Source organism: Anarrhichthys ocellatus, unplaced genomic scaffold (assembly GCF_004355925.1).
Source record: "Anarrhichthys ocellatus isolate YVR2014 unplaced genomic scaffold, GSC_Weel_1.0 scaffold15, whole genome shotgun sequence".
Taxonomy (NCBI): domain Eukaryota; kingdom Metazoa; phylum Chordata; class Actinopteri; order Perciformes; family Anarhichadidae; genus Anarrhichthys; species Anarrhichthys ocellatus.
In genome coordinates this window covers 8,400,963-8,412,374 of record NW_022280045.1, presented here as the reverse complement: position 1 = coordinate 8,412,374, position 11,412 = coordinate 8,400,963, and the positions used below count along the sequence as shown (strand labels likewise).

Genomic DNA, 11,412 nt, shown 5'->3' with positions numbered 1-11,412 from the left:
TATGAATTAAATCATGGCATGTATTTTATGCAACGCATATAAGTTAATCAAACTATATACAATGTGTTGAAAAGAGAAAAAAACGGACTATGAGAGAAACATGCTCATTTTTAAACCCACGTGTAATTACAGGTAAGCACAGTAAGGTTTTCATTTTCACACTCCTAAAAATGTGTTAGCATAACCAGACAGACTTGGCAAAGAGGTCTTTTCTTCACAGATCTTCATTTGAAAACAGCAAAAAAAAACAACCACGTTCAAGTCGGATTTGTCACAACTCCACAAACACGGACACAACCACAGTGTAACAAGCCCGGCGAGTCAGGAAACCAAACGGATGTAAGGTACAACAATCATCAAACTGACACGCGCACAGTATGTAATGCACATACTAGCAGACAGCAGAGATCTTCAGAGAGACAGAGCCTGAAACACCACAGGGTACTTTCTGACACGTCTGCATTGGGCCAAATCCCTATCTAGAAGTGCACCGATTTCTTTTTTTTGGGGGGGGGGGGGGGTGGAGCCACAATAAAGTGAACTTAAACATTATAGGATCAAATATATCCATTCAGTTATACTTTCTGAATCTCTGTTTCTTTTATCCAATCTCCCTCAGCTCATATGAGTGGGACTTTTTTTTCTCAGTGCACAGGAAATCAAAACAGGAGGTGAGTGAGTCAGTTGATGATGCAGTTTACTGGTGTCACAATACAGGATTTCTGTCTGATGAAGTCCTTCAGATTCTGAATTTCAGCTGTTTCCCATTGGGCCGGTGCAATGTGCAGCTTCAAGAGCACCACCACTACACAGCCACCTCATCCCCTAAGCAGTCCGCCAGACACTCTGTGTTCAGCACGTTTAAGAGTCGAGCTGCACCGTCAGAGCCCGCTCCCTCCCCCTGGCCCCAGCTGTCCCGGTCATCGCTCTCATCTGTGTTCGATTCGTACTCCGATCCGATCCCCGACTCCCTAAACCGGAGCAGCTCCAGGGCTCCCAAGACCTGCTCCCCGAGCAGCGAGCTCTCATCCGGGGCCCCGTCACTGGGAGTCTCCCCTGTGTCCTGGCCCTGCTCCTGGATGTCCGGCCCCCGGGAGGAGAAGCGGAAGCACTCGAGCCGAACTCCACTGCTGCTGAGCCCCAGAGGGCTGGTGTCGGTGCCCAAGGTGCCTGGAGAGCAGGGCCCGAGGAGGGCGGAGACCCAGGGACTGTCACTGATCTGGACCTGGGATTGAGCTGCAAAAGGGCCCGTAGATGAAGAAGAGCTGGGGGGCTTGGGGCGGAAAGTGATCTCCAGAAGACTGTCCTGGGAGCCCACTGAGGACAGAGAGAAAACATCAATGTTTAAGATGAAATAAAAACACAGGGAGTTATCACATATAAACAGAGATGCAAGACATGAGAAGAGAGGTCTGAGAAAAGAGGATGAGATTATAAATGACGTCTGTGCTGACAGGATTTGATAAATCGTGACTACATGGTAGCAGAGAGCGTTACTGAATCCCCTGAGAGGGCTGCCATGAGATAATTAATTACGTGCCTGAAGTGCATGAGAAAAGAAGCCATAACGACAGGAAGGAGGCACAAAGAAAGTGATGAAGGGAGACGAGAGGAAGGAAGAAAAAGACGATTATATGACAGAAATTAGTAAATAAGAAAACAAGGAAATAGATGATGATATGTGGCAACCAAACAAAATAAAATTATATATTCTAAATGAGAAAGATTTCCACTCACTAGATGTTAATTGGCCGGCAGCTTTAAGCTCCAGTTCCTGGATCTGTTTCACCAGCAGGGAAATGTGTTGCAGCAGGTCGGTGTTCTGCTGCAGCAGCCTCTGCACTCTGGCCTGAGTTTCAGTCCGCGTACACACCTCCACCGACAGCTGCTCCTGGAGGACATGGACCTGCACAGGCCAACACACACACACACACACACACACACACACACACACACCAGTAAGAGGCAACCTGCTCATTAAATTCCTCAGTGGCCCCTAAATTTGGAGTTTGCTAGGTCAAAGGTTTTACTCTTTAGACAGTAATGAGTTAAAGAAAAAGGCTTTCATTTCCCCAGAGGCCCTACTAAAGGAGACAGGCAACACATCAGCATTACGAATCAACATCTGTCAATGAGATTGTCCAATGAAGGCTGCAAACTCTAAAACTCACTGACGCTTTGCTTCAAGTCTTCAAAGGCCATGAAACCACAACTCAAGCGAATTTCATTTTATGTGAAACTTTTCAAAAGTAGCGGTTTAGAGGAATGAAAGAGGTGAGAATGTAATAACCTGAAACGCCTGACCACAGTCTATTAAACAAACCACTGATTGAAAATGGAAACAGCGCATCACTCTATTATGTGCTGTAACGTTTTGTGTCAAGCGTCACAGAGTTTTCCAATAATCCTATTTAGGGGATTTTGATGTGCATCCTAATACCACTGAAATAAATAATTGCTCCTTTGGTTGTCAGGCGCTCATCAAACAAACGTGCTCTTAAAAATTTGATGAATTTGAAATTGAGTCATATGTTTTTAGCCGTAATAACAGCAAGTCTCTGAGGATAGCAATGTTCATCTATCGCCATTGGTTGGTCCACCACTTTGGTCCAGACATAAATATCTCAGCAACTACTGGATGGATTGCCATGAAAGTTTGAGATAATTGATTTCCAGAGATTAAAAAACAACTGTTGGATGCGTTGCTATGGAATTTGGAGGAACAATTATATTTTTGGTGATACAAGGCTTTACACTTGAATAAATTCAGTAAATTGTAAACTCTGTATAGACAAATGAGGCCATTAGGCGTTTCATCAGGAACAATAAAAAATATCACAGGTGTGGTACCACAGGATACAATAATTGCCATCAGTACCTGCTCTGAAGCGGCCAGTTTCTGTTGTTCCTGCTGCTGCAGTTGTTTCTGGAGGAGCAGGACCTGGGGCTCTGCAGAGCAGGGAGCCTCTTCTGCCGACTGACCCGACACAGAGGCCCCAAGGATGGGGGAGCCCAGCAGGAGAGACGGGTCATCGGACACCTAACACAGATAACAGTAAATTGGGCTCTACTTCTAATGGCAACAAACATGTAGCTGTGATGTTTCCTTTCCTTGAAATGTCGGTTTCTCTGAAGTGATCAAACACATAGAAACATAAGCACCACCCACGGGAATTCAACTCATCACGAGAAATACAAAAAAAGATTGCTACGTCATTTATGAACCTTGCAGTGGCAGAAGAAAAAGAAAAACAACATCACAGTACATGTTTGGGCTGCATGGGAAGAAAAGAACAGTTAAGTGTAGGGTAAGATAGCCAACAATCCAAAGTAAAGTAACAGTGGAAAGTAAAACATCATATGAAAGCTTGAGTGTACAGTAACACATCTAAAGAGGTGGTTTAAAAGCTGACACTATCTCTCTCTGCCAGCCTGAGCTCCGTGGAGGAAGAGTCAGTGAAGATACGCTCTCTCCTTTCATTCTGATGGAAAAATCCACAGATGAGATATCAGCATTACTGCTTGATGTTCAAGGCCTTCCAGAAGACATTCTGTGATGAAGCCTTAAAACCTACCTATTCCCTCCATTCAGTGCTACATCAGTTAGTGAATTAATTTACAACATTTTCCAAAAATAACCCCCAACAGCACACAGATTGAGTTTCTTTGTGCTGTAGTCAAAGGAGAGAGCTGCAGAGAGATCAATGCTATATCCACCATGTCAAGTTGTATGATGAATACATGAAGGTTGAGTTGTTTTTCACAACAAAGGAAGACCAGTATAGACACTGTAGTTTCTCTATTGAGGCTGCTGTTGATAGGATTTTGTATTGTTGTCTGCTTTATAGATTTCCACTTGAACACTTGAACTGTGAGGTGCGTGTAGAAATAAGAGCTTGATCTTCGGTTTTGAGGGGCTGACACCCAGGGGTGGAAGTAACGAATAAAGTAGATTCAATTTACTCTGGGTACTGTTACACACTTTTTTTGTGTCGGCTTCTGTAATTGTCAGCCACTTTTTGAGTATTTAAAAAAATGTTAGGTGGCCTAATTTATTTTTTAACTTGCAACTACTTTCTGTCTTTAAAAAAGTAAGGGAATGGAAAAAAGGAGGTAAATATTCAGCTGCAGCAGAGCAATTAATCATATTGTCTTTAAATGAGGAAACTGTCATTAAGTCACGATGTAACCATGTATATGTAGCACACTATGATACAGTAGGTGGTTTGTAGTCCGCCATGAAATCAAAGAAGAAGAAGAAGCTGCTCTGCATCAGCAAGAAGGCAGAGCTCACGTGACAAATACACCTGTTCGGTGTGTCGCATTCACCTGCTGAGAGTCTTTGAGTGGTGGCACCGGGGCTAACAGTTTGTGAACAGTACAAAAATGCAATATATTAAACAATTGCGTGATTATGACTTTAAGTTACCGTTACTGTACCTCAACTTAGGTAACAAAAAAAAAAAAGGTTGTGTCAGCAGCTGAGCTGTCCAAGTCAAACACACCGAACAGGTGCATGCTGGGGAACATGCTAATCACTAACGCGCTCATGGCACCTCGTCCATCGTGATTGCTTTCTGCGTTCACGGAGCAACGTTTTCTTTCGGTCAGGGGTTCGAGGGCTTTCTGCTGTTTTTCACCACGTTTAAGTGACTGCAGAGCTTAATTAAGCTCCACGTGTTTCACAAACTTTAAGGGCGCGCAGTGGGACCAGAGAGACCGAGTGGACTGGATACATTATGGATTGTGAAAGAAGGAGCAGAGACGTTGAACCTGCAGCAGATTGAGGAGGACTGGTGAGTACAACGAACTCGCTGTAACATCGGTTACCATGGATATAAAACGTCCACGTTGCTAGGCAATGCAGTTGTGCGTGCGTGCCCGTGTGCGCATTACGCGCTGAGTGACATGTTTGGTTTGGTGATGTTTTTACTCTGCTGTTGTCTGCAAGAATTGTCAGATTGTTTCATTTATGTGGGTCAGGCTAATGTTTATTTTTGCCCCCGCCGTGGTGTCCATTGTTATTTATTGTCGTTCATACCTCGTTTAATTGTCTGAGGTTTGTCTCTTTTCTGGTTCATGCTACACTGTGGAAGGCGGTTGTATAATCGATAATCAATTGTGTGCACAGGCTGCGATGTGTCTGTGGACTAAAGCCATTAAGGGCTCTGCGGTGCGATGTCAAATTAAATGTTAATGCACTCTATTATGTCGCATAATAGCCTTCTTTAATATGTATATATATATATATATAGCTGTTCTTACCCCCCTTAAAGCATATCGTTTACTCATTGTAGCATACATTCTACTTTTATTTGAATAAAATGTCTTTGAAAGAGATGTCACTTTTACTTGAGTAAAGTATTCCAGTACCTTTCCCGTCCCTGCTGACACCAAAGCATGACATTTACGGATGTTTCAGTCCTTTAAATAATTTCTGCTGCCATTGTACAATCTGAAGGGCAGTGGAAACAAGCTGTAAGCACAAAAGTCACACTTCTTTAAGTTGATTTGCCTAATCTGTTAGTAAACCATTGCCTTATTTCGCATTCAGGCTATCTGATGAGTATAAGTTGATATCTACAATATTTACGTACTATTTATTTACTCCTTATACATTTTAAGAGCTGGGCACTTTGATTGAGGATCCACAACACAAGCACGACAAATCAGTCCTACTGTACATTTAGCTCTCATCATGTCAAAGTAATCTCTGGTGTATGAGTAGCATCATTTTATCTAATTGTGGAGATGGTGTGTTCATGAGGATTGCATCTATAACTAGATCTACAGATTGACTGGATGGGCTCCTGCCTGGACAGGTATCATGACTCACACAATTATGTTAGAGTGCTGCTGTGAGAAGAGCAGCCCTGAATGACACGACCTGTCTCTGTTTGATCTGAGATGTGAGATCAATATGGTGGATTCAGTTGTCATTAATGCTCGACTGTGAGGACACTTGACCTTCAGATTACACACGGGGGATGGATTAAAATGCATATGAGATCTTGACATATGACATGCTGCTGTTAGACTGTGGCAGAATTATATGATAGCTTCAATATTTATATAATTCAATAATAAAGCAATTTTTCTTGTTCTCGGGTAACCAATTAATTAGTCGCAATATCCATCAATCTAAACCTCCACCACAAAACTATAAAGCTGACAGCGCCACAGAGACTCGGTTTGAAAATGAGCCTGCAGATAGCGGCTTGTTCAACATCTCGGGGTTAGCGGAGCGGCGCTAGAAAGCCTTATTGCTATGTTTTAATTAATAAACCATACGATCACATCAGTGAGAGCTTCTTGGAGCACTTCTTCACAAACGAGCCTTAAAGACGCCGTTGCTCGCTCTACGTCCCTCAGTGGCATTTGCTCATCTTCATACGACTCCTTGTGATGCCAAACATTCATCATGACACCCTGTGAGCTGCAAACCTCCCAGAATTAATTATTACCAGGACATTTCTGACTTTATAGATCAGAAATGTTCCAGAATATTGGCCGATCAGTCAAAAATACACTCTGTTTATTCTCAGATGTTTCCTCTGAAGGAATGAATTTATGTAAAAGCAGCAGGGACTAAGAGACTGATCTATTGACTTGTTTGTGTCGTGTCTGGGTGGAAGAGGGGGGCTTCAATTAGGCAGTTCAGTAGCAGGACAGCTGAGACAACTAGTCGATTAATTATTTAATCTACAGACATGTAATTGATTGATCATTTAAAGGGAGACTCCAGTTATTTAGTATTTTACATATGGGACATATGTTGCTGTTTTTATTTAGAATTTTACAGTATAGTATTCCTTATGATGAAAAAAAATGGAAGACTTTGGCTCGTGGACTGTTGGTCGCACAAAACAAGTGATTTTAAAAAGTTTTGGGATATTATGAGGGTCATCTTTCTACATGTCTAGACTTAACGATTCATTGAGAGTATAAATGGGAGCTTGATAATGATAATTGGGAATAAGAATGTGTTTGTTGCAGCCATGTATTTTAGCGGCTGTGTGCAGCCATAAGGATCAATCAATTATACATTGCAGGGTGGTTTTCATCTCTTTACAAAACCTCCTGTTTTTAATAGAGCGAGAAAATAGCGGGGCTTTGTATGAGCGACACTGAAAGGATTTCAAAGGACTTCTGTACTCTACCTTCTCATTGTTACCGAGGGCCTCGTCCTTTTTGCTCTTCTCCAGGTCGGATGAGGAGACGCACTCAATGCTCTCCTCTGTAGTGGCTTCAAGGTCGGTCTCTTCTGACAATGCAAACCTCTTCTTTACTGCGGAGAGACCAGATATACATATATAGAAGAACTGGCACACAGCTTTTTCTTTGACCGGCTTTGTGGTTTGCAACATATCTAGAGGCGGCGACAGCCACAGCAGCGGGCGAAGAGCTGGCAGAAGCCCACACACAAGCAAGGTCTTTGATCAATGGATCGCCCGACTCACCGACACACATCTGCAGCTGCAGCAGGGCAAGCTGCTGGAAAAATATCGGCAGTGACATCTTTTCTCTAGGTGTGCTCAGTTGCCACTGCATGTTTGTGCAGGCGCTCAGGGCTTTAGTTTGTGATGGAGAGAAAGCAAGAGATGGAGACGAAGAGAAGGCCTTGGGAGTTTGTGTGTTGCTGCGTGAGGAGATGAAAAGAGCTTGTGTTTGTCCCTGAGACTGAAGGAGAACAAGAAAGAGAGACAGAGACGGGAGGTAGAAGGAGATTTGTGAGTCACCTGGCACTGCCTCGGATTCCTCCACCTTCCCCTCCTCATCCTCCTGGTCATCGCTTTTCTGCTGCAGGGTCAGCTGGTGACACACATCGAACGCCTGCCCCACCGTCCGCACGATCCTCATGGCCTGCGACTGTAAAGGGAGAACACAGAGAAAAAGTGTGTTGGAGTGTTGAAAGCAGGGGCGGGGGGAGCAGAAGCAGCAGGAGCAAAGTAAGGGAGGATGCAAAAATGAACGGGCACAGTAGGGGAGAAAATAGAGTGCCAGAAGTGCTACACAGGAAATGGATAGATGAACTTGTGTGTGTGTGTGTGTGTGCACACGCCCAGAGGGAGAAAAAAAGAAAAATAGTAGCAGGAAGAAATGGATAATGTGGGGGCAAAATGAAGACAGAGGGTGGGGAGATTGGGACTAAATTTAAGTCAGAAGATGTTACGAGCACATTGTCCTTGTCTATCTGCTTTGCATACATTCTGCTGTCATAGTGATGGATTGGTCTATTTCAGAGGCAAGTGACTTTGAATGGAGAGGGAGTGAAGATTGAGTTTGTTGTTATTGCTGGAGGCTCAGTAGGTGTGTCAGCATCATCAGGTCATCGATCAGGGACAGTTCAACTGGCAATAACTTAAAAAAAATTGTAAACTCTTACTTTAAATTACACAAAAGCCACATTTCCCATCAAAATGTATTGCTTTTTTCTCACTGCATTTTGATGTTTGTTTTACTTGTGTTGTGGAACAGAAAATAAATCAGCTTACTACTTCGATGATTGAATAACATCAAACATTAGTTCGAGTGATTTGAAGACGTCACCTTGGAGTTTAGGGCATTGTGACTATTAATCAATAAAGAAAATAATCGTCAGTTGCAGTCTTGTCTTTATTGTATATAATACAATCTATATATTTTTGTACTGGCTTAAATGAGGCACACAGGCAAGAAAATTCAATGTGGCCTTTGAGACAGCAGCACTTATAAAGCTGTAATATTCAGTCCATGTCCTTCCCCAATCTCACGAAAGATGAGTTTTCTATATTGAACAGTGGCAGAAGCGAGACTTGCAATGAATGTATTGTCCTCTGGAGAATGATCCTGCCTCGAGACATTCAGTCAATATGTCAAGGTAACTCGAGCCTGAAGGCAGTTCAATCAAGTGAAATAGCAAAAACATTTAATAATAACACAGGAATAAAGTGATAAAAACGATTTATGAAATTACATTTCCCTCCATGGATTTCTTCTTGTCAGGTTAAACTACCAGCCCTCCCAAGGCCAAACACAAACGGCTCTGTTTGTGCACTGAGCTGACATCTAAGCCCCGTTGGGCCGCAACATGCCGTGATGAAAATAAATCAAATCTCTTATCAGCTGGTCCATCTCCTCCTACTCAGCACACATGCTTGGTCTGCAACACCGAGATAAGGCTCCGCGGCCCCGGGGAGATACTCGGGCACAACTTGCCGTGTGTCCCTGACGTTGTGGTGGGTGTCGGTTCAGCGGTGGTGAAAATGTCTGAAAGCGCTGAGTGAAATAGCCCCTCTTCTTTTCTCTTCCCACCAGGATGATTAGTATTCAGCTTCACTAAGTCACTGTCGGACTGGTATCCATGGTGAAGGGATGGGAGTCAACCTCACTGATGCTCTGTCTTTGTCACGGAGGAAAGAAATGTCCCTGCTTGGTATGCAGATATGTGGAGATTCATAAGCATTTTAGCTCAAAATACCAAAACCAACAATGCGTTTGACGTCACTTGAAAATTTGCAACCTCCGCAGCCTGACCTGTTGCTCTCTCTTTTATGGGAAACATGCTTATGATTTCGTGCCGAGAGTGAGATGAGAAGATTGATACCCTCCACGTGTCTGTGTGGTAAATATTAAGCTACCGGCATTTTTTAACAACTGTATACTGCTAACCCTGTATGGATGTGATATGATTGCTATCATTGTTGTATGGCTGGGCTCAGGTTAAATCCTTTGACAAATGCAAACACATAAAAAGAATAAATGCCATAGAACTTTCTTTTATTATGTTTGACTTAAATTAATAAATCTAAGAAGGAATGAATACCAATTCCTTTAAAAACACAATCTACTTCCATCAACGATTTCGGATGCAGCAATGTTTTTTCCCCCGGAGCTAATAAGCAGCTAACGAGTGGGCCGTCCCGCTTCTTTATCATCTCTGTCAAGAGTTGCACATGCACAGTACGGATCGGGTAGCGAGTGACACGTGCTGTTGACAGTAATACAAATATAGAATATCACGAGACTTAAGCATGAGCAAACTTACTTTCCTCTTTGACTTGAACACATTGCAGCGGAAAATGTTGCTCTGTCCTTCTCTCGCTATGTAACTGAAGATCTTCAAGTCTTGGGCATCATGTGAGACATAGAAGATCCTGTCAAAAAGAAGACGATACACGATTTTTAATATAGTTTGTTATTTGGTGTCTTTGTTTTTCATTTAAAACCTACCTGTAGATGGGATCCTGTGTCACTAAGATCGTATTATCGTCCCATGACCATCCTTTTCTCTGTTGCAACACAAAGAAACATGTTGGTTAACAGTGACAAAGGTGGTGAAAAGACAAAAAGATGTAATTCAAATAAAGTTGCATTTCACAGGACTAACCTTCCTCTTTTTGCGCAAAATCACTTGGACACAATCAGTAGATATGACAATGTTGACCTTCTTTTTCTTTATGTTCTTCAGTTTGAATTCATACTGTGGAAAAAAAATATTTAAATTAACCGAATTCTAAAGTTCATTCAAAGCAAACCGATTATTATGCAAGGTGTGACTGGCGTTAAATACCATATGAGCCCGCTAAGATGGAGCCCTTTACACAAGATAAATGAAATGTGTGAACAGAGGGAATGGATCATGCAGACAGGAATATATTTTTGACAATTTTCCTCTTAGGGTAAATATGAGATTGAGTAAACACTGTCAGTTTCTGCTTCTGGGAGCTGTTTAAGCTTTCAAAGTCAGACTTCCCAGAGGGAGGCAGACATGTGTGGGACACTTTCATCCCTCTCCGTGATTAATGCTAGAGCCTGTACCCTCTGCCGACACTGCAGGCTCAGACTCCAAATATCAGGGCCCAGAGATCTAAGAACAACCAGGATTCATGTGAAATAACGCGCCGCGCTTTGAAAACGCAACATCCAACATCAGATGATTAATTGATCAGATGGAGTTCTGCGAAATCTTTTTGGGCGAACGAACCGCTCTGCCTGACAGACTTGGATATTCTCTGTCATCTTTTCTTGGGTTTGTGTAAAAATAACAACCTGACGCTGTCTTTTATTTTTCAGCAGGATTGGAACTGTCCTCGCACTCTTGTATTGACATTTCATAATAAAAGACATCTCACGGGAAGTGAAGAAAAGGGATTGTTGTTGTTGCCAACATAGCAAGTCGTATCTGTGGATTTAAGCCCTGATGAATCTGGTGCAGTTTATCTATAAGCCTGTGTGACCTGTGTCACATGCTGCAGAAAATTCACCTCATTAGAAGATTCAATGGGCCCTCATTCCTTGTCACACGCTCTTATCTAGTTCATCAGCCTTATTGTTGTGTGTGAGGTTTCCTCTGAGGCTCAGGTGAAGGACACAACTCCCACAATGTGTGTGTGTGTGTGTGTGTGTGTGTGTGTGTGTGTGTGTGTGTGT

At 42.7% G+C, this 11,412-nt stretch overlaps 1 protein-coding gene across 1 annotated transcript in view; it reads right to left on the bottom strand.

The window, feature by feature from the left end:
- Positions 1-515: 515 nt before the first annotated feature.
- The window catches only part of LOC116387728 (carboxyl-terminal PDZ ligand of neuronal nitric oxide synthase protein-like), a 13,739-nt gene continuing 2,842 nt past the window's right edge, over positions 516-11,412 (bottom strand). The window contains exons 3-10 of the mRNA XM_031855067.1: positions 10,370-10,462; positions 10,213-10,271; positions 10,028-10,136; positions 7,740-7,869; positions 7,161-7,288; positions 2,879-3,040; positions 1,738-1,906; positions 516-1,317 (exon numbers count right to left, since the gene is read on the bottom strand). Coding sequence (XP_031710927.1) covers positions 806-1,317; positions 1,738-1,906; positions 2,879-3,040; positions 7,161-7,288; positions 7,740-7,869; positions 10,028-10,136; positions 10,213-10,271; positions 10,370-10,462 — 1,362 coding nt within the window. The 3' untranslated portion in view covers positions 516-805. The remainder of the gene's footprint in view (positions 1,318-1,737; positions 1,907-2,878; positions 3,041-7,160; positions 7,289-7,739; positions 7,870-10,027; positions 10,137-10,212; positions 10,272-10,369; positions 10,463-11,412) is intronic.